The 19,869-nt window shown below is 39.7% G+C and overlaps 2 protein-coding genes across 3 annotated transcripts; both read right to left on the bottom strand.

The window, feature by feature from the left end:
• Positions 1-4,999: 4,999 nt before the first annotated feature.
• gpr18 (G protein-coupled receptor 18) lies at positions 5,000-9,944 on the bottom strand. Its single transcript, XM_056388491.1, has 3 exons — positions 9,832-9,944; positions 9,026-9,077; positions 5,000-8,631 (listed from the first exon to the last, which is right to left on the bottom strand). The coding sequence occupies exon 3, from the start codon at positions 8,628-8,630 to the stop codon at positions 7,611-7,613; it is 1,020 nt and encodes a 339-aa protein (XP_056244466.1). The 5' UTR covers position 8,631; positions 9,026-9,077; positions 9,832-9,944; the 3' UTR covers positions 5,000-7,610.
• A 2,228-nt stretch (positions 9,945-12,172) lies between these two features.
• Positions 12,173-19,869, bottom strand: gpr183a (G protein-coupled receptor 183a). Of its 2 annotated transcripts, none has more exons than XM_056390284.1 (2): positions 19,795-19,869; positions 12,173-16,491 (listed from the first exon to the last, which is right to left on the bottom strand). In XM_056390284.1, exon 2 carries the CDS (start codon positions 16,466-16,468, stop codon positions 15,332-15,334), a length of 1,137 nt encoding a protein of 378 aa, XP_056246259.1. In that variant the 5' UTR covers positions 16,469-16,491; positions 19,795-19,869; the 3' UTR covers positions 12,173-15,331. The 2 variants fall into 2 exon arrangements, with proteins under 2 accessions (XP_056246259.1, XP_056246258.1); XM_056390283.1 differs by lacking the exon at positions 19,795-19,869 and adding an exon at positions 18,296-18,467.

The following is a 19,869-nucleotide window of genomic DNA, read 5'->3' as shown; positions in this document are numbered from 1 at the left end:
AGAAAAGCGAGTAAATTCACATAATAAATCCCAACAAAAATCACTGTTTCAATATCAATTACTGAGAGTGCTCTTACAATAATTCTCCTGTCATTTTTTTTTAAATGAGCTGCAATCACAAAGCTTACTTGAGAATTTTTAATCAACCACTTTATGTCATGATACATCAGTACAATATTAGACTTTGAAGTTGCTTCTGTAAGCTTTCGTAAAATTACTCACAGCCAGAGTATCCAAATCGCCAGGGTTGGTTATATTAAGTCAATTACATTTTTACAATTGTGAGCGAGGGATGGTTAATTTAGTTTGACCCAAGAGCCCCAGACACTCCCCCAGATAGCAGATGGATGAGACGAGTGACCACAGGCGTGAGGGAGTGTGTGTCTGAGTGTGTGTGAGCCCACTGGATTAGTCTTCATTTGGTGCCTCTGTCATAAGGGAGGCGAAGACTGAGCACTGTGTGGCAGAGCAAAGAAAACACACAGGGTCAGGCGAACACACACAAACACAAGCGTGCGCTATTAACCCCCCCCCCCTTCACCCCCCCCTCCCCCCAGCTCATCAACTTTATTTTGCAATCTTCCCTCAGAACCATTAGAATACCCTGAAGAAATGACTTTCCAATTAAAGGGGATCTAGAAGAAGAAGGGTTTTTCTTTTTCTTTTTTTTATCTGCGGCTCCTGGAGTTCTTTATTCCAATAATTTAAATTGGAATTGATTTTTCAATGTACCCGCTGACTGCTATGGACACAGAGCACAGGGCCAAATAGAGCTACGTTCCTAGAATATTTGTCATGACAGGGCGCTACATGTAAATTTGCACAGGCCACCTAAATAGTTAGATATTTCATCCTGTGAGAACGAACAGGCAAGACAACAAATTCAGTCCCTGTGTTTATACAGGACAGTAGCATCAAGTATTTATCTCTCACTTTATGTAGTGTTACTGATCTTCCCTTAATAGGTCCCCACTAATTAACTAGAGGAACCATTTTATTTATTTTCGAGAACAAACAAGCATAAACCAACCTGTTCTGTCACATTAAGAGCTAGTCAAGTATATTTTTATTTATACAGCGCCAAATCACAAAGTTCAGATGTATAATCTCAACAGTTTGTTTAACAGACAGACTGCTCGTAGATTTAGTGTTTATGAGGTTCTGTGCACTCAAAGCCATCACTCAGGCCAAACTTTACTATTACACAGCATTCCCCACATGTTCTTAGAGCAGGAGGAAACAGTAGTCTGTCCCAGGCAGGGAGCTAGAGCCTCACATGTTTAAGTTTGACAAACTGTAGCTATGAACTCTGCAACAACAGCAGTTCCAGCTGCGTTCTAATGAGCATTTATTGCATCTCCACTACACCAAGTGCTTTGCAGAGACCGCTTCAAAGCCATCCGGATTCTACTCGGGCTGTTTTACAGATGCGTCTAGAAATCCGAGGTCGTTCTTCTGTGGACGAATGGTTCTGTCTTTTGCTCCTGACAGCTGCACGGGCTTGTTGTTCGCTCTCTCCTGAGTTGTTTTAATAAAGTTGTGCTGCAGGAGTAGTGAGAGAAGATTAATGGACGCACAGGAAGTGTGGCAGTTGTGAGAGGATGCAGGACAGAGCGGGCCAGCAGCCATCTGTTCCCTCTCCTTTACAGCTCTCTTAATGGAGAAGCAAACCAAACAACATGGATCTGAGCCCTGCAGACAGACACACACACACACACATACACACACAACCACACACATACACGCACGCACACCTCAGTTGCACACAGCTAAACACAAAACATCACTTTATGTGACAGAGATGAGAGCTAGGCTTTTGTCATTGTATTCCCCCTTGTTGGATGTGTGTGTGCTGGTGTGTGTATACGTGTGTGTGCTTTTTTTTTTTTTTTTTTTTTTTTTTTTTTTTCTACCTTTCAGCGAAATAAAGTTGGGTGTGAGCCACGCGTGAGATTTAGATGAAAGACACAGCCTGGATGGAACGTGATTAAGAGATATGTTCTTGAGGCAAAACAGGACTTGGCATTTGCTGAGACAAAACCTAATCAAATTAAAGCAAAACATGGCCATTGTTGTGGAGTGTGTTCTCTGCCTGTGTCACGTTTGAAATGAAACACTGTAAAATAGATATGGGCTTGTGTCTGCGCAGCATCACCAACACAGTGGTTTTATTCAGATTTACACACAGGCACTGACTAATGACGGTTGTGCCCAATGATGCCTAAAGCACTTTATAGAGCTGTCTGGGTTATAAAAAATGTTTACTATGATGGAGCTGAATGGCTCACTGAAAGAGTATTATTATTTACAGGTTATTGTTTTAGATTAATTCACTCAGCAGAATTGTTAAATTCTCTATCCGGCAGGCATGGCCACTTCCAGTTCATTCCTCCGTCAGTAAGGAGTCCTCGCTCTTTACTGGTACTCCATATTTATTATTAGCCTATAATGAAATCTATAGTCCAACTGTTTCTGTTTGTTTTGAACGAACGCAGACCATGTCACGTTAAATGACTAGATGCATCGTCTCCCTCTTTCTCCCAGTGAAGACATCTGTACGACATGATGAAGTTTCCTCTCCGAGTATCAATCCTGTAATTGAGCTCAGGGAGAGCAGACGTGATGTGCACACAGAGGAAGTGAAAGGCCTCTCTCGCTCTTCCCTCCATCCCTCCTTCTCTCAGTCTTTCCCTCCGTTCTTCCCTCCCTGTCTCCTGCACACACAGGCTAACGCTGTGTCCTGCTTTTTTTTTTTTCCATCAAACGCACAACTCTTCCACTCTTCCTCTCCACCTGCTTTTACATTAAATTTGTCAGTCAGCTCTCTTTAGATGCACATCAGCTGAAATGAGTGCATTAGCATTAGCTGCCATAATATCCCTGACTGTTCAGGGCACACTGCAGTACGGCCCAGGCCTTGGCAAAGAGAAGAGAGGCACACGTGGAATCTCATAATAGTGTCTTCACAAGCTTTTCACGGCACTACATCCTGAGTGAGACAGCGGCCTGGAGCTACGATGTCTTTACTCATGTCTCTTTGTCTGTCTTGTAATGTTGCTTTCTTATTCTGCTCTTACGATAGTGTGGATCATGAGGAAACTGAAGTGAGACCGGATTAAATATTAACACAACCTGACACAGTCCCCACCGGAGCTCCTATTCCACTTCACATGATACAATTTAAAGCATTCCCACATGCATTGAGCGGAACACTTGTCGAGAACATACTGCTTTACAGACTTAAAATAAATCTTATACTAATCTATGGAGAACCTGACAAGGAGGAGGCCAAGGTTTCCATGCAGCCACTTAGCTGAGTAGAGAGTTGGAAAAAAAAAAAAAAAACAGAGAGAGATGAGGGTCTTACATTATTTATACGTGCTAATGGTGGTTGGCTGTGTGTGTGAATCAGCAACAGAACAATCTGCTAAAATAGACACACAGCTGTAATCAAGGCCATACATTTCTGCTCCCTCCACTGTTCTCAGCTAACTACAGGGTCAATTGGAGTCAGTTTAGTAGCATTCGAAACTCTTGCAGTAGATTATCTCCTTTTAATGGAGACGAAAGACAATACAGGAGTAGATTGCCATTGCCAAAGGAAAAGATTACCGCTGTGAAGCTATCCCGGCTAAATATGTGTACAAAGGGAATACCTCACACTGTTCCTAACATACATAAGATATCATTGTACATCTACCACAGATAAGAACAATAGCTCATGTGCTTAACCTAGTTTTGTCCACAAAAGGAATCCATTAGTCTTATTGTGCAGCCCTAAAGCTCAGCGTCACAGGGGGGGACCCACTGCTACATCCACACACATGTGCCTCTCATTTCCTATGGCAGTCCAGGAGTATCCTTCAACATCCTATTGTAAAGTTTACCAGGGGAGAGGTTCGCTGTATTAAAGCGCCCAGAGAGGAACGCTAAACGATGTAAATGCAGGCAGCTGCTTGTTGCTAATGCCGTACAGTAGACGAAGAGGCCCAGGCGAGGCTGGATGTGTACAGTATCTATATAACATTATAGGCTCTCTTTCATGTCCTTGTGCTCTCTAATGGGAACAATATGAAGACTAATGGTATAGTAAAAGTGTAGGAAACTGTGCTTCTGGTACTGTATTTCTGCTGTTGTTTCAAACACAACAACACCTCTGGGTGGCAGACACTGCTTCAGGTGTGTGTTTTTGACATTATAGTATAAATCTGTGTGGTCAATTAGGTCACATAAAGCATTATCGATATTCAGTTGTGTTGAGGTAGCAGATTACCTTTGGCAGTATTCTGTACTGTAGACCAGTGCTTCCCTACCTTTATGATCGGACAAATTAACTCAAGTATCCCTCCATTGTCATCGCCACTAATGTTCCGAGTATGTTCATATCAACTGATTTTAAACTGGGTGTCATTTAACACTTTTAATTATATAAAATTGTATTGTTACAATAATTTTTTCATACAATCTTTTCAAGTTTGCATCACTTGGTTTGGCGGAAGCTGGACATTCCAACCATTAATCCGTAATTACTTTTAGCTAAATGTTTCAACCATTTATTAATTAGCTAACTATTTCAACTATTTATTCGTTAGGTAATTATTTAAATCATTTATCTACTACTTTTCACCATTTACCCATTACTTTTGACTGTCTATTTCAACCATTAATCCACAACTGTACCTTTTACTATTTGAACTGTTTATTCACTACTGGCAGTTATCAGTTTCAACCATTTATTTATTCATATAGCCATTTAGTCTTCTCTCTCTCTCTCTCTCTGTCTCTCTCTCTCTCAACAGTCACTACAGCATGTAGTAGTCATCACATACCTCCTGGCAACTGCAGAAATACCGCTGGGGTACGAATTGGCAATCATAGCTAAAGGCTGTTTACTGCTGTACCATATTCCCTTTTTTTCATATTCAGAAGGGTCATTTGTCCCAAATTTGTTCAACATTCATAATAGCATGAAACATAAATGAACATATAAGAAACAAACTGTTGAGAAACACTTTTAATCATGATAAAGATAAATAGTCCGGCAGAACGCAATTTAGAAAAACAAATACAGCAACACTGTCTCTGATCATCATTTGATACTGTGCTGACATGCAAACTCTATTAAGCTGTCTTCAAATATGCAAAAATGATATGATTTTACAATGATTACATATTCACTTCCCCAGCTGGCTGGCTCCAAGCGTCTCCATTTGTCATCGACTATTGTGTCCAATTATATGATTAGCTTTGAACACTCCAGCACTTCGAGAGCTCTCGTGTGTTCTGCCGCGCAGAGTGATTCACAAACAAAGTCATTACAACATGTATTCACACATATCAAATAACAAAACAGATGGCCACTGCGCTCGTCGCCTGATTTGTTTTCCACACGAGTGGTAGGAGAAAAAAAAAAAAGAAGTATTTTGTCTGAGCTGTGTTTAATGCTGACTGTTTTTATTCCCAAAGAAGAGCAGCTGGCTGTCGCGCTGTTAGATCAGCTCCTATGAAAGACAATCTTGTTTTCATTAATTTCTCTACAACAAAGGCACTTGTTGGGAAGATTTAGAATTACAGCCGGTAAAGCTTCCGGATAATTCATCACAGGGACTTGACAGGAAACTTAATTGTTTTAAATGCCAGTTGCTGTGAGCAGCGTGACTGGTTTTTCTTTGATGTCTAACAGGTGGGACAGATAGATGACCCTCTGATGTTTCATTTGACCTTTGACCTCTTGGTTATAAATCCACTTGTAGTCCACCGACCAATAAAGCTATCATCATGTGATGAACTGCAGTTCCCAGAATTCCATGTGAGATGGAAATCTTGTAGTCTGCCTCTTCTTGTTAAACACAGTGTAAATCTAGCTCTTCTATATGTCAGTGTGGCCATTTCTTGAAAATGAACACTACACAACCCAACCAAGAACCATATGGACTCTCAATGCAGTTTATCCTTTTACCACTGTGGTTCAATAACTCATCTCGGTGGAAATTTAACTGGGCGTGCTTGTGAAAATGCGAGAAAACATGAATAAAACCAGAATCTCTTACAGGAATAGCGCAGTATGATGCTGTTTATTTAGTTGTGTTTGCAATTGATTTGCCATACGATAACTATTCAGAGAACTGCTATGATAGATGTGGTTACACCACAGGGTGCATTGCCTGTCTAATTGTATGAGGCAGTACATAGTTACTCAGCTACACTGACTCACTGTCTAATCCAGTTAAGACTGTGTTGGTGTGACAGACACACTAACTTGATTATTTTAGCGATTGGCAACACCAAATCAGTTCGTAGCTCGGGTGATGTTTGTACAGGACACCTATCAAAACCGTCACATTCAAACATGAGTGTTTTTTTTTTTCCTTCATTTAAATTAAACAGTCCCTTCACAGAGATAGAACTGTCACACATTCAGTACCTTCTAACTCATCACTTGTCTGTCATTTGAGGAATAAATTGAGGATAAATTGCAGGATCTTGAAATGTGGTGCTTATACTCGCAGCAGAGACTTGACATTAAAGTATCCCTGAGCAGAAAACGTTCTCTCTTTTTAAGGTTAAGGTTGCTTTAAATCTAGTAAATAGCCTGCTTGACATATCTTGAGGATGTTACTGTAAATGCACTTCAAGTGACTGAATCATTTAACATCTAATCAATATGATTCGCACTGCACCATAAACACACTTCAGTCTGATTCCTGGTTGAGGAAGCTGTTATGACTGCAGTTAACAACTTCTCTGCGAGGAGGTGGAATGGTTATTTCACAGAATAAAAACTGAAATAGTTTGCTTTAGTAAGTCCAGCTGAAATGTAATCACACGAAGAAGCAAATGTTTGTACATATGTGTGTGTATATATATATATATATATATATATGAGGAGCTCTACAGGAGAGACACAAAAACCCAGCACTACCCACTTGAAAACTAAAGAAAGCTCTGTTTTGTATTGCTCGGGCAGGTGGATGTGATCTAGCTATGCCATGCTGCCATCACCTGGTCAATAAATTTTCAACAACTTTCAGGACGCTTGTGAAGTGTGTGCTATAATTATATATTTCCTATGTCATATTTACTTGGTGATGATGCAGCGTTGATGTGCTGCAGAGGCGATGTTACAGACCAAAAGAAAGCAGCAACGTTTCAGAAACCACTGTTGTTTCCTGTAAGCCCCCCACCCCACCTCCTTGAGGCTGCCGCATTCTTTAAGGTTGTTGGGTGACCTTGTGAGAGGGCTGAGAAGAGTTTCACTATTTTTACATAATAACAAACCAAACGCGGAGATACTGTGGGCTATGTTTTAAATGATTAGCCGCTTTATTTTCGCCTGCATGTATTACACCTGAGCCACAGACAACCGTGCTGTTGCAAAGATGCACAGAAAACATCTCAAGTCTCATGGGTGAGTCAATCAGCTCTGAACACAGATGTTTTTGCCACAACAGCAGCACTCCCATACTGTGAGTGTAAATTACACCTCGGAAATTAATTGCAAGTTTTGATCCTTTTGATAATGAACCGTGTACACTGTGATGCGTCCAGTGTTACTTTGTGCACAGTACATGTAGGTGTGTCGTTTGACATGAAAGTTTTGGGTGGTTGTTTCATATCATTGCACTGGTCAGGTTGCTCAATGATCGGACGCTGCCCGTGTGTGTGTGCCTGCTCTTCCGTCTCACGCTTCGCAGATAGTTCCTGTACAGAATCACACTGATCACCCTGTCTTGGAACTGTTTGGAGACGATGTAGTACAGAATAATGTCTAACACTGTGCTCATGTTCATTAGGAATGTGGTGAAGACTGCCCATGTGCTAAACCCCCCGTCTCTGCCGTCCCCCACCAAACGAAGCACTAAACACACGTGAAAAGGCACAAAACACACTAACACTTGGATAATGAGTGTGATGATAATCCGGATAGACTTCTGCTTGACTTTAGGTTTGAGTTTAGAGGTGCGTCCGTGGATCAGATTGTCAACTATGACGATATAGCAGACGATCATTATAAATATGGGAACCAGGAAAAAGAAGATGAGTCGCACAAAGTTAACAGAGTTGTCATGACGCAAGTGGATGATGTCTTGCATCTTGATGCAGGTGGTGAAGTTGGAGATGCGATCAGGGTCATGCTGAGTGAAGAGCAGGGGCACAGTGCTGCCCAAAGTCATGAACCACACCCCACAGCTCGCCACCACGGCCTTGGGGACATTCCTCAGCTCCTTGGCGTGCTTTGGCTGGACGATAGCCATGTAGCGGTCAGCACTGATCAGAGCAAACAGCCACAGAGCGATGCAGGGGTAGAAAATGGTGAGAGCAGCAATGATCCGGCAGAATAGATCTCCAAAGGGCCAGTAGTCCTGGTGGTGGTAGACCATCCTGAAGGGAAGTAGCAGGATGAAGGTTAGGTCTACCACTGCCACGTTGATCATGTAGACAGTGACCGAGTTCCTCTTCTTGGTGGTGAGAGCAAACACCCACAGAGCAGTGATATTGACTATGACTCCTATGATGAAGACGAAGCAGTAGAAGATCAGGCCTGACATGCGGTACTCCACCGGTCCCTGCTTAGGCCTTTCAGCACCAAACTCCACAGACATGTTGGAGATATTCAGATCCAAGTTCATACTGGAATTAAAAAAGAAAAAAAACATTGTTTGGTGAATTATTATACAGCGAGTCACTGCTGTTTGTTTCCATTAAACAAAATTTTTTATTTTACAAATTTCTCCTCAGTATTGATCATTTGTCTTCATGAAGTTGACGTCACTTATTTTGAAAGGTCATGAGCTTCAACGAAGGTCTTAGCAAGGAAAAAAGGGGTATTTTTGGTCATCTATGGTGTCTCTTTGGAAGACAATTAATCAAATCTGAGCAAATGTAACTCACTGTCAGGTACAAAAATAGTACAGAAAAGTTAAAGATGTCTGCTTTAATTAAATGTTTGACTGAAATGGCTTGTAAGATTTCAAGTTTCAAATTACAAATGATGTGAGGAGCAATATTAGGTAATGCAACTTACTTTTGAACATCATGTGGAGATAATCCCTCATTGGTCCAAGTTAGTTTCAAATCTTAGAAAAAAAAAAACAAACAAACAAACAAAAATCCATAAAATTCTGATTTTCCTTTCAGCAAGATAAAACATAAGCAGAGTCCTGTGTTTGAAACAACCAGGTTTCCAGAAGCAACACGGGTTGAAATAGCCAGAGGCAACTTCTAAATATGGACATGTCTGTGTTTTACACTTTGCAGAACCTGCTGCTTGATCATTTGAATACTTATTTTTAAATGCTGCGCAGCTGCACAGTGAAATACAGAGGAGGATAAATAGACTGCATGGGTCTAGATTTGTCATTTCATTATTACATATTACATAAATGTCACATAGCTGGTTCAAAAAAATGTGAACCACTACAATATAGAAAGAATGTAGAAAGAACAGAGAAACAGTATCTGTTGTGAGGGTAAAATGTGGAAATGAGATTGTTATCCTAGACACTCTGATGCCATTTCTTGATAAGAAATCATGTGACTTCTGTGTTTCACAATTAAGATTTTTTTTCCCCCCTTGTTACACTACTGTCTGTGATGTCTACTGTAGATAATGTGAAATGTGGGTGATCATTAAGAGAAAAAACAATTACTGTGAAGCTGAGGAATAAAACAATCAAGGTGATTTTAAAACAGTTTGTCCCAAAACACAGCGCCAACACACAAGTACAGCAGGTAGCTATAAAACATGACAGCCAAATTGACTTTTTCCCTTCATCTTAAAGGTCAAAGTGATCGGGTAGCCTTGCCTGGACAATAAAACACTGCACTTACCACAGAAATCAAACAAACATCTTGTCAAGCTTGCACCAACAGGTTTATGAAGCGGCACAGCGATTTATCTGAGCACTTTGCTCTAACAGCCGAAACAGGGAAGTGAATGCTCTCTCATAGGGCAATGTGATGGAAATGGTGGCGAGACTCGGTGCAGTGTAAAGCCCCCATCACTTCCTGTGTCGACCGTGGGCTGTAGTTTCTGTTCTTTAGATTCCTTTACAGTATCTACGTAGTTGGAACACAAAGGGCTACAGCTTTCCACTGTCTGCAATTACACCCCCTTAAAGAAAATGATGTGCCATTAGAAGTGGGAGTGTGTTTGGCAGGCAGAGAGATGGCAGATTTAGGGCGAGTTATTGATTGGAAAAGTGGGGTCTGTCACAGCACATTAGTTCTCAGGGGAGTAATCCACAGCAGGTTGCTGTGAGAAGCATCTGCTGCTGGAGAGAAGTAATTAAAAACAGGATGTTGAGGCAGTTGCCATATAAACAGGAAATAAGATGGTGGTAATAGACACTTCACGCTGATGCTATGAGATGGTTTTACACCACGTCGACTTAATGGATGCAAAGCGCATACCTCAGGTGAAACGCTCAAGGTCAGTCTGGACCTGGATTGAATACAGATGAATGTGTGTGATTAATGTGTGTGTGAGCTGGTAACAACTATGAATTAGGACATTTGGCTCAAAGAACATTGTGCAATCAAAACTTCTTCCACCTGATCTAACTGGTGGTTTTCACTTTCATTATAGATCTTGTGAAACAGGAAGAGAATCATACTTTCTCACAACTTATAGCATTTCTTCTTTGTGCCTTCTGACTATCTTTTCAACCTCTGCAAAGGATTATATCTATTTGTCACATATTTTGTTTTGACGATGCAGATTTGCCATTTGGTCATCTCTGATGTTGAAGCCTTTTTCCACGGTGGCTACGTTATTTTTACCCCTGTATTTTCAGCTGCTCATTCAGTCGAATTCTTATTCCCGGGAAATAATTATCTATCGCCTTGTCCTCTCAATGTGTCTTAAAAATCTCATACCAGATGGTACTTTGTGTTCATTGCAATATGTTGTTATGACAACAGTCTGTGTGATGTTTTCCTCTCCTTGATACTTGTCATGTGGTTGCCTCAGTAAGTTCCCCACACCATAATAAATCCCTTTTAAACAGTATCCATAAACAGTGTAAGTGCAGTTTGGCTTACAGATATCTAGACAGTGCTGGGTTCTGTCTTTTGTTGTCTCTTCCCTTAATACATTTTATACTCTTTGATACACATTCTTTTTCAATGTCAAACAGTCAAAAGAACAGTTTCAACAAAAGGATTAATTGATCCCTTTTATCAAGCCTGTCAATATTGAGATTATGTGTACGATGCCTGTAAAAAGCCCATTTTACTTTCTTCACCATCACCTCTTTTCCCTGTTTTACACTGTCCTCTAGAGGCTGAAAAGAAACACTACAGAACTGAATCTGTGCCCAATAACCATTTCTGTCTTTGGAATTATTAGTGGCTTGTTACTGCATATAATACCAGGATATTAAAAACATGAATTTATTGGATAACATTTTATCTGTAGTAACTGCTGCAGACAGTAACTTAACGTTTCCAAGCCGCAAAGTCTTAATGAGGTAATTTGAATGTATCTATGCCCGTGATTCATGTTTCAGACATGTGGATACATAGTAGTGAGCCCATCCCTCTAAAACAAGCACTTTTTTAAAAATCCCCAAGAAATCGGGTGACAAAAAAAAGCCAATGTAAAGCAGAAGGCAATTATGAGTGAAATACAGTGTTTACTGCGATATAAGTAGCTACACGATCAGCAAGGGACATGTTTCAGTGAAATAAAATCGTGAAAATGTGATAAAGTGTAAAATAAAGAATATCAAGTTATGTATGAGTTATGGCTGCTTGCCAAATAGTTATTCTCAGTAATAACTGCATTCATTCAGCCAAATGGGCCAATTCGCCAAGAAAGAAAAGGGTATCAAAGGGTGATGGACCAGAGCTTTACAAACAAAGTACCAGCCAGAGGAGTTACTGTGTAATCTTCCTATTAATCCATTACTTTCCATAAAATGTCAGAAAATAGTGAAAAAGGGTAAATAGAAAATGACACAGACAATTATCTGATTATCAAAAAGCTGATCACCTCAGATTCCCAGTATTTGTGTACTGTGTTTTTAGCATCATGCTCATATTTCCACAAATGCCACATCAACAAAGTTCCTGCAAACTGAGGACTTAAATTCATTTTGTTTAATAACCTTCTCATCATAAGATCGTTATGTAACAAACAAAAAGGACAATAAACATGAGGAGAAATAACTGTTGTTGTACAGTTCAAACTTTTATTACCAGGAATATAACGGAGTGCACTCTGCACTGCATTTGTTCACTGTGAACACATGTTTGCTCTGTGGTTTTGCTGAAGCCTTGGAAGTGTTGCATAATGCTGCAACAGAATGAAATGAATGCTGCTGTTGTTGAGACCTGCCGGATGTATGAATCAGATGATGTGTGAAGAATGGTTGATACAAATATTGTTTCTATTTTGCCTGCCAGTCATTTTCTAAAGTGTTGTGAGTAATTTGATGGAAAACGACTGAATCCTTCAGACAAACAAATCAACAGTATCATAAAGAACACAATGGTGAGTTTTGCAATGAACGTGAGGCGGCGTCATGTCTATGAATGACTTCCTTAAACTTTGCTGACATTGTGGTCTAGATTTAGATTTAATCTCAAGCTTAATATATTCTGTGACTCTTTCAATAAAAGCCAGTCAATATATTTATTTATGTGACAATATATTTGTGTGTGGCCTGTAGTTCTGGATTTCAAGTACAAAAAGAATGTTATTTTATTTTCACCATGTCCTGATTTAAATACATAGATATAAACCGTATCATCTGCATAAAGATGTATCTGACATTCACATAGGGAAGAAACAAATATAATTCTGTATGTAATGTAAAGGCTGACAGTAAGTATTTCTCTTGGCAGTTTAGGACTTTACAGGCAATTCTGCTCATATTGGATGGTTGAGATGATTGGTGGAGAGTGAACGGACGTACTGTCTGTGATGTCTACTGTAGATAAAAAAAAGTTTACACCCTGCCGAAGACCAACAAACGGGCTTTTAAACCATAACCACATACTTCCACTAACCCCAGACCAAATGTGTGCCTAAACTATATTTAATATTTCACAACCATGATTTCGCACTTCACCTTAACTATGCCTATAGTAGCTGTTTTGCAGAAATAAATACTTAACTTAAAAATGTTGGAATCATCCAATATTCTATTCTGCCAAAAGTTTTGTCTATACTACAGTTTTGTGTAATTCTTGTATATTATTTAATTTAATTTGGACCAGTAGTGTGTTTTAATTAAAGTTACAAAAATGTATGCGTCCTGCATTACCTACACTGATCACAGTAGAATTGACTTAACTAGATGAATGGCACAGGACCCAGAATAGACACTTGAAGCATGACCAGGGTAACAATAACCATGCCTCATTACAATTATTATCAACATTTAAAATAAAAGTGTCAAGAGGTCCTGAAAGTCCTGAGACCTGAAAAGTTTGAATTTTGACCTGTGATTCATCACAAAGCAAGAAAGTTCTATTAATTCATGTAATTATCACTTTCAGAACAGAAATTAAGAGCAGCAATCTGTTTAGCATATTTGCATATGGCCTACTTCCCAGCATGCTTTGCATTAAGGTTAAACTTCCCCAGAAATCCTTTTTTTTCTCACATGAAAAAAATGATGGAGACAGTTGCGTGTCTTGTTATACATGTAGACCTGTCTAGATTTTAGACGAGCAGATTCACAGAACTAAAAACTGTGAGTTGTGTTGATGTAAAATAATGTTTTGTCTGGAATAAATTAACAGAGGTAAACATTCAATGCATAAACTTAAGAAATTAAATTAATGCCAAACTCAGAACTTTGCTTAAGTTTGTTGCCTTGAAAATTTTGAGTTCTCTCAATTTTTTCATTTTTCTTTTTCTTTTTTAGAATTTTTCTTTAAACTTTAGAACAAATATGGAAAAAACAAAGCAAGTTTCACTTACAGTTTCTACAAGTTTTTAAACATTTAGATAATTTTAAATTCCTCAACATCTCTCAGAGCTGAACAACAATGACTAAATGTTTGTGACAGGAGTTGAGAGGGATGATCAGTGAAGAACTGTCAATCCTGCAACAAAAAATGTGTACTGGATACGTTTACGATGCATTACGGTCCTTCACTGTCTAAACTATGTCAGGGGGGATAAAAGCTCATCACACAGTAAACTATCAGAGAAACGTGTGAATTTATATCCTGCTCAATCCATTTCACTGCAGTTTGCAATCGACATTGTGAGCTTCTTTACATTTTTGGTATGTTATGTTATTTTCTTTATTTGAGGATTACTACATACTTACACGTTCAGTCAGGACTGCTTTCCACGCGACCTTTCACATGTGTTGCTCTGCCGATCACTTGTGGAATTACAGAGCAATGAAAACTAATTCCCAAAATAAAGAAAAAATCCCACATGATGTACTTTTGTACAAACAGAAATTATTCAATATTATCCAGCATTCTGGGCAAATGAAATGACATCTGATTTTTAATATAGCCTATATTGATATCACTACAGTCGTCTTAACTGATATAAAATTCAAACTGACAATTTTTAATTGGTTTTGATAGTATTTCTATTTTGACAGAACTTTAAAAAAAAAGCTCAATCAACAAGCTATTAAATAAAATGACATCATTTTTAATGTCCAGTTTTAGCATAAGTCAATGAATGCTAAAATGGCTGAGACAATGAGTGTGAAGTTTATCAGTTTTACAACTATGTGCAGAACTGAAACTGAGATTGTGAGTCTGATTGTGAGTCTCTACTTCCACTTTAACGTCTCACTTCCTTAAAGAAACACTGCGTAGATGAGATACGTTGAGAGGTTAATGTCTGACTGCAAATATTAAGTTGTTGGTTTCAAGATGTTTTTTTCTTTTTCAAGTGAGTATAAGTCTTCATGTGTCGGCTTGTAGATGTTCATCAGTGTCTCTTTCAGCTCTTTATCCGTTGACTGTCCACTTCTGACAGTCTCTGCTTTGTGCTGTGCCTCATCAGTTTATTGGCAGGACACAAACATGCTTTATCAAAAAAAAAGGATCATCCTTTCTTTCTTTTGTTGTAATAATTTCTGTGTTCCTGAGCGTTTCACTAATTGATAAGAAAACATAAACAGAAAAGATGCTGTATTTTCCTTCTTTTTTGTTTTTTTTTGTTTATGTTCTTCCCTTATGTAAACTAATCTGGTCCAATAGAACTGAATTCCTATAGATCCAGATGCTGAGTAGCTGCTTGGAGTCCATGATGGCATGACTGAGTCCATTTCAACATTCAGATCGGCTTGTCGGGGACACTGTCCTGACTGAAGTCGGCCCACTGAGACATAAAAGTTTCTCACTTCTAATGTGACTCCTGAGCTTGCTCATACCTGTGTAATCTCCTGTCTGTGAGTCTCTCACTGGTTGTACCTATAGTAGTACTGTTGAGTTGGATCTTGTTGCCATCAATTATATCCTTGGAGGAGCCTTCAGGTGACGTCCTCACTGCGCTGGAGAAGGAAATGCTGACCTGCAGCTTCAGCAGCCTCCTGAGTTTCCTCTTGTAGCCCTTACAGGCAAAGAAGTAGATAAATGGATCCAGGCAGGAGTTGAGGTTCATCAGACACACTGTGATGTGCAGTGACACCTGAAAGGCTGTGAGCTCAGTGCAGTCGGGGTCCGACACCAGCTTGCGGATCATGTACTGCAGGAGGTCGATGTGATAGGGGCTGTAACAGACAACAAACACCAGGGACACGCAGCAGATCACTCCAATGGCCTTGCGGCTGCGACCGGACTTTTCCATCAAATGGTTGGTCTTGGCTGTTAAGTGGAGTTTGGAGCACAAGACGGAGTAACACACCAGGATGGTGACCACAGGGATGACATAACCCAGGACGACTGCGCCGATCAGTATAGTAGCAATATGGTCGACACTCTCAAAGTTGGGGTATTCCATACAGGTGATGGAGTCATCGTCTTCCCTGTGGGTCATAGGCATGCCGATGAGGGGGAGGGTCTGTGCCAGGACCAGCAGCCACACACCAACACAAATGTAGCGCACGTTGCTAACCCTCCTAAAACGGGAAAAGCGCAGAGGCAAGACCACAGCGATGAAACGGTCTACGCTGAGGCAGGTCATGAAATTGACCCCCGCGTAGGTGTTGATGTAGAAAATGAGGCCGGAGATCTTACAGAGCGGCTCGCCCAGAGGCCAGTGGAAGCCCAGAGCATAGTAGAGAATCCTCACAGGCAGGGACAGCGTGAAAAGGATATCAGAGATGACCAGGTTGAGAGAGTACAGGGTGGTGGAGTTCATCTTCTTCAGATTGGGACGGATGACGTGGAGGGCGAGGCAGTTACCGAGCAGCCCCACGATGAACACAGTGCAGTAGAAAAGGGGCATGAGCACCCTGGCGTAGTCCCGGTGGTTGTACAGGCTGTCACAGGTAGAGACATTGTTGTTGGTTGAAGTCATAGGCACGGTGGTAGAACCCATCTTGATATTTTAGAAACCAGTAACTGCAAAAAGGAAAATAAAATGTGTCAATGCTTTGGTTAAACTCAGGGATTTACAACTCATTTTGTTTGAAATTTAAAAAAAAGTCTAGTCTATGTTGAAATGAAACTTGTCTTGAACCTGCATATGCTCTTGTGCCATAGTTGTACTAGACATTACTTTCAAAAAGGAAGTAAAAAAGTTACAGTATTTCACATTACTCCTTTCCAGACAACATATGATGTTTAACAGCTGTTCCCTTAAATGTGTTTTCATCTCAACTAATATAGTAATAGTTAGAAGTGACATGTCATTTTAAAAAATTATCACAATATTAACATGACCTTTACTAACATAAATGATTTCTTTGAATTAAAACTAATTATGAAATAATTCGAACAAACAAATAAAAGAAAAACATGTTTTGATGCCAGTGACAGTGAAACAGTAACTGTAATTTTATTTTTTTTCACCCTCTGTTAACCAAACCTGACTCGTGTGTCATGCAGGTGAACTCTGAGCTCATTTATGATTAATAACTCGGTCGGATAAGGTGACACATCCTGTCCTGTCAAGCAGAAGTTGTTTGTGTGGAGTGTGGTTCCACCTTGTGGCGGTTTTCAAGCACAGCGCAGCAGAGACCACTCCACCTTCACTTTTGCCTTAGTTTCACCAACCAGGGTTTGCAAAGTGAAGCAAAACAAGTAAAACAGAAGGTGAAAGTGAAAAAAAAGCTGATATTCACTGACATCTGACTGAAGCTGTAAAGCACCTAGACTTTTTTTTTTGTCACTGATCATTGGGCAACATGCACGAAGCTCTTTTTTGTTTCTGCAGTTTGACATAGGAAAAAAAAGAGCATGATTCAATCAAAATCATAATTTTGATCACTGAGATTAAATTTCCAACTTGACTTAAGACGACAGTAAAGAAAGTGTTGATGTGTTGGGAGAAACAAAGTAACCATCCTTCAAAATGTTCTCTTAGCACCTTCACACACAGGTGTTCATATCTGACTCACAGGACATGGATGGGTTATTTTTCAGTTTTTTTTTTTTTTTTGGATGATGTTTGTACCTTAAAGTGACATGAAGGAAGTCTGTGAACAATAACAGCTTTACTGTGATTCTGAACGCAGCTGCAACACTCTCACATTCATACTGCAAAACAACGTGGTGTTGAGAGACGGCCTTGAAATGAGGAAGTCTGCTTCCCCAGGGTGCTCTGCCTTAAGAGTGGTAGGCAGTTGGAAAGTTATATTGTTTGAAACGAAATTCTAATCCTCTCCTGCTTTGGCAACCTTCTTGCGCAGCGGAGAAACACATTTCCTGGCCTATCGGCAAAAGTGAAGGGATATTTGGCTCAAACATGCAACAACAGTATTTTTCAAAACACGTTTCTTATCAATCAGTAACATACTTTTCCAATAAGACACAAACAGGTATCAGAGTGATGTCCTTCAAACTGTGGGTGTCACAACTGGGATTGATTTCTTTCACTCTGGTATTAATATGTATGTCTAGCACTGAATTTCCCTCTTTAAGCACCAATGTTATTTCATACTCCAGTATTCGTTGCCTTTAAACTATAGTAAAGGTGTGATGATGATGTACCGTTGAAAAATGGCTTGGTCTGACTCTCACTCTGGAACAAGCACATTTTTCACAACATAAATCCATCACAAGGTAAACTGCAAAACTGAACAGTTATCTTTTTGTTAAAAGTCAAAGAACACACGCACAGACACACACACACACACACACACACACACACACACACACACACACACACACGTTTATATGTAATCAGAATGCTTGAAGCACTTACCTCACAGAATATGTTTTTCCTCAGATTTACTGAAGCCACATTGATCCAGAAGGCATCAAACTTCTTTTGCAAAGTTTATCTCAATTATAAGAGCTGCCCTGACAGCACTACAACCCCACTGCACTGACTGAGAACAGTATGACATACAGAAATCAAGATCTGTATCTACTGCCGGTAACTATAGTGACAAAATATCCTGTTGTAGCTCTCTCTCTCTCTCTCTCTCTCTCTCTCTCTCTCTCTCTCTCTGCCCATGCATGTGTTTGTGCCTCTCTACCTCTCTCACTTTTGTTTGCTAACCCTTTTCAAACTCTCTATTTCTCAGCACACACTTTTGAAACAACTACTGATTGCACCCAAAAAAGGAAAAAACAAAATCGTCATGTGATGTATGTAAAATTTCATTTGGCCTTTGTGATTGATAAATTTGTGGGGGTGGGGGTGGGGGTTGAGACATCGGTGACATATTTCAGTAAAAGAAAATCTAGGTTTCATACACCATGCTGTGCCATGTGTGTACTCATGGGAGGATGTGGCTTCAGGTGACACCTCTAACAACAGACCAGTTTTACAAATGCCTCAGTTGCTAATTTTTTGCTCAATATTAACATCACAAGATTCTCTCAGATCGTCCAGAATTCAAATTTTTCTTTTTTTTTATTCTGAAATTTCCCTTAAGACCAAAATCAGGAACTCCCCCTTTGCTCCAGAAACCCCTTTTGTTTTGCTGCCTGGAGCTCAGTTCTGACTAATTCCGCTCCAAACAAAGAGTTCTTATATGATCATTTGCTTTGAACTACTGAGTGCCATTCATGCCACTGACGTAGCAGAGGTGATTTTAGGTATCTATCTTAAGATTTTGCTGCCCAAACGCCACAGTTACTTTCTGTGGTGAGAGTTTCTCGCAGTCAAAAGGCCTACTACAGGCCATGGTTATAGATGTAAGAGCAGAACCACTGTGTAAAAACAGAAATAGCGTTTGGAGTGGAGATCAAAAACAAATTTAGGTATAATTTGTGGTCTAGAAAAAAAAACCTAAAGAGAATGTGACTATGAAAAAATTATACATACATACAAAAATCTCATTCACTTTATTAAGTTAAAAAGTAAAAAAAAAGAAAAAAAGAAAAGATGATCATGTACCCAATAAGCAGCCTGACAGTATTTGCATCAGAAATTTCTACATGCATACATAACATTTGTACACGGACTCTTTTCCTGTGGTTTCACACAACTGAATAACTCCCGCCCTTTCGGGTACTGCTCACTACTTGAAAGCATTTTCAGCTTTGGGATATACACTATGATAACACAAGCATGATGGCATGTGTAAACATTTACCTGCACATTCATCTAAATGGATGGATATGCACAGTATCCACTTCCCAGCTGAAATCAAGACAGTGCAACAAACACAAGAGAAATCTTACTGTAAGAGGAATGTGAAGACTTGTGCCCACATGTTAAACGCAACAAAATAACAAATAAAGTATACTTACAAGTATGATATTGGCCACAACTCTCCTTTGTTCAAAACAAGCAGAGGAAGCAGTGTAACTTCCTCATGGCCTGGC

Source organism: Seriola aureovittata, chromosome 11 (genome assembly GCF_021018895.1).
Source record: "Seriola aureovittata isolate HTS-2021-v1 ecotype China chromosome 11, ASM2101889v1, whole genome shotgun sequence".
Taxonomy (NCBI): Eukaryota; Metazoa; Chordata; class Actinopteri; order Carangiformes; family Carangidae; genus Seriola; species Seriola aureovittata.
This window is presented reverse-complemented; position numbering and strand designations above follow the sequence as displayed.

Excerpts from the sequence above, each read along its gene's own strand:
- gpr183a (XM_056390284.1), bottom strand. The coding sequence starts at position 16,468 with ATGGGTTCTACCACCGTGCCTATGACTTCAACCAACAACAATGTCTCT.
- gpr18 (XM_056388491.1), bottom strand. The coding sequence starts at position 8,630 with ATGAACTTGGATCTGAATATCTCCAACATGTCTGTGGAGTTTGGTGCT.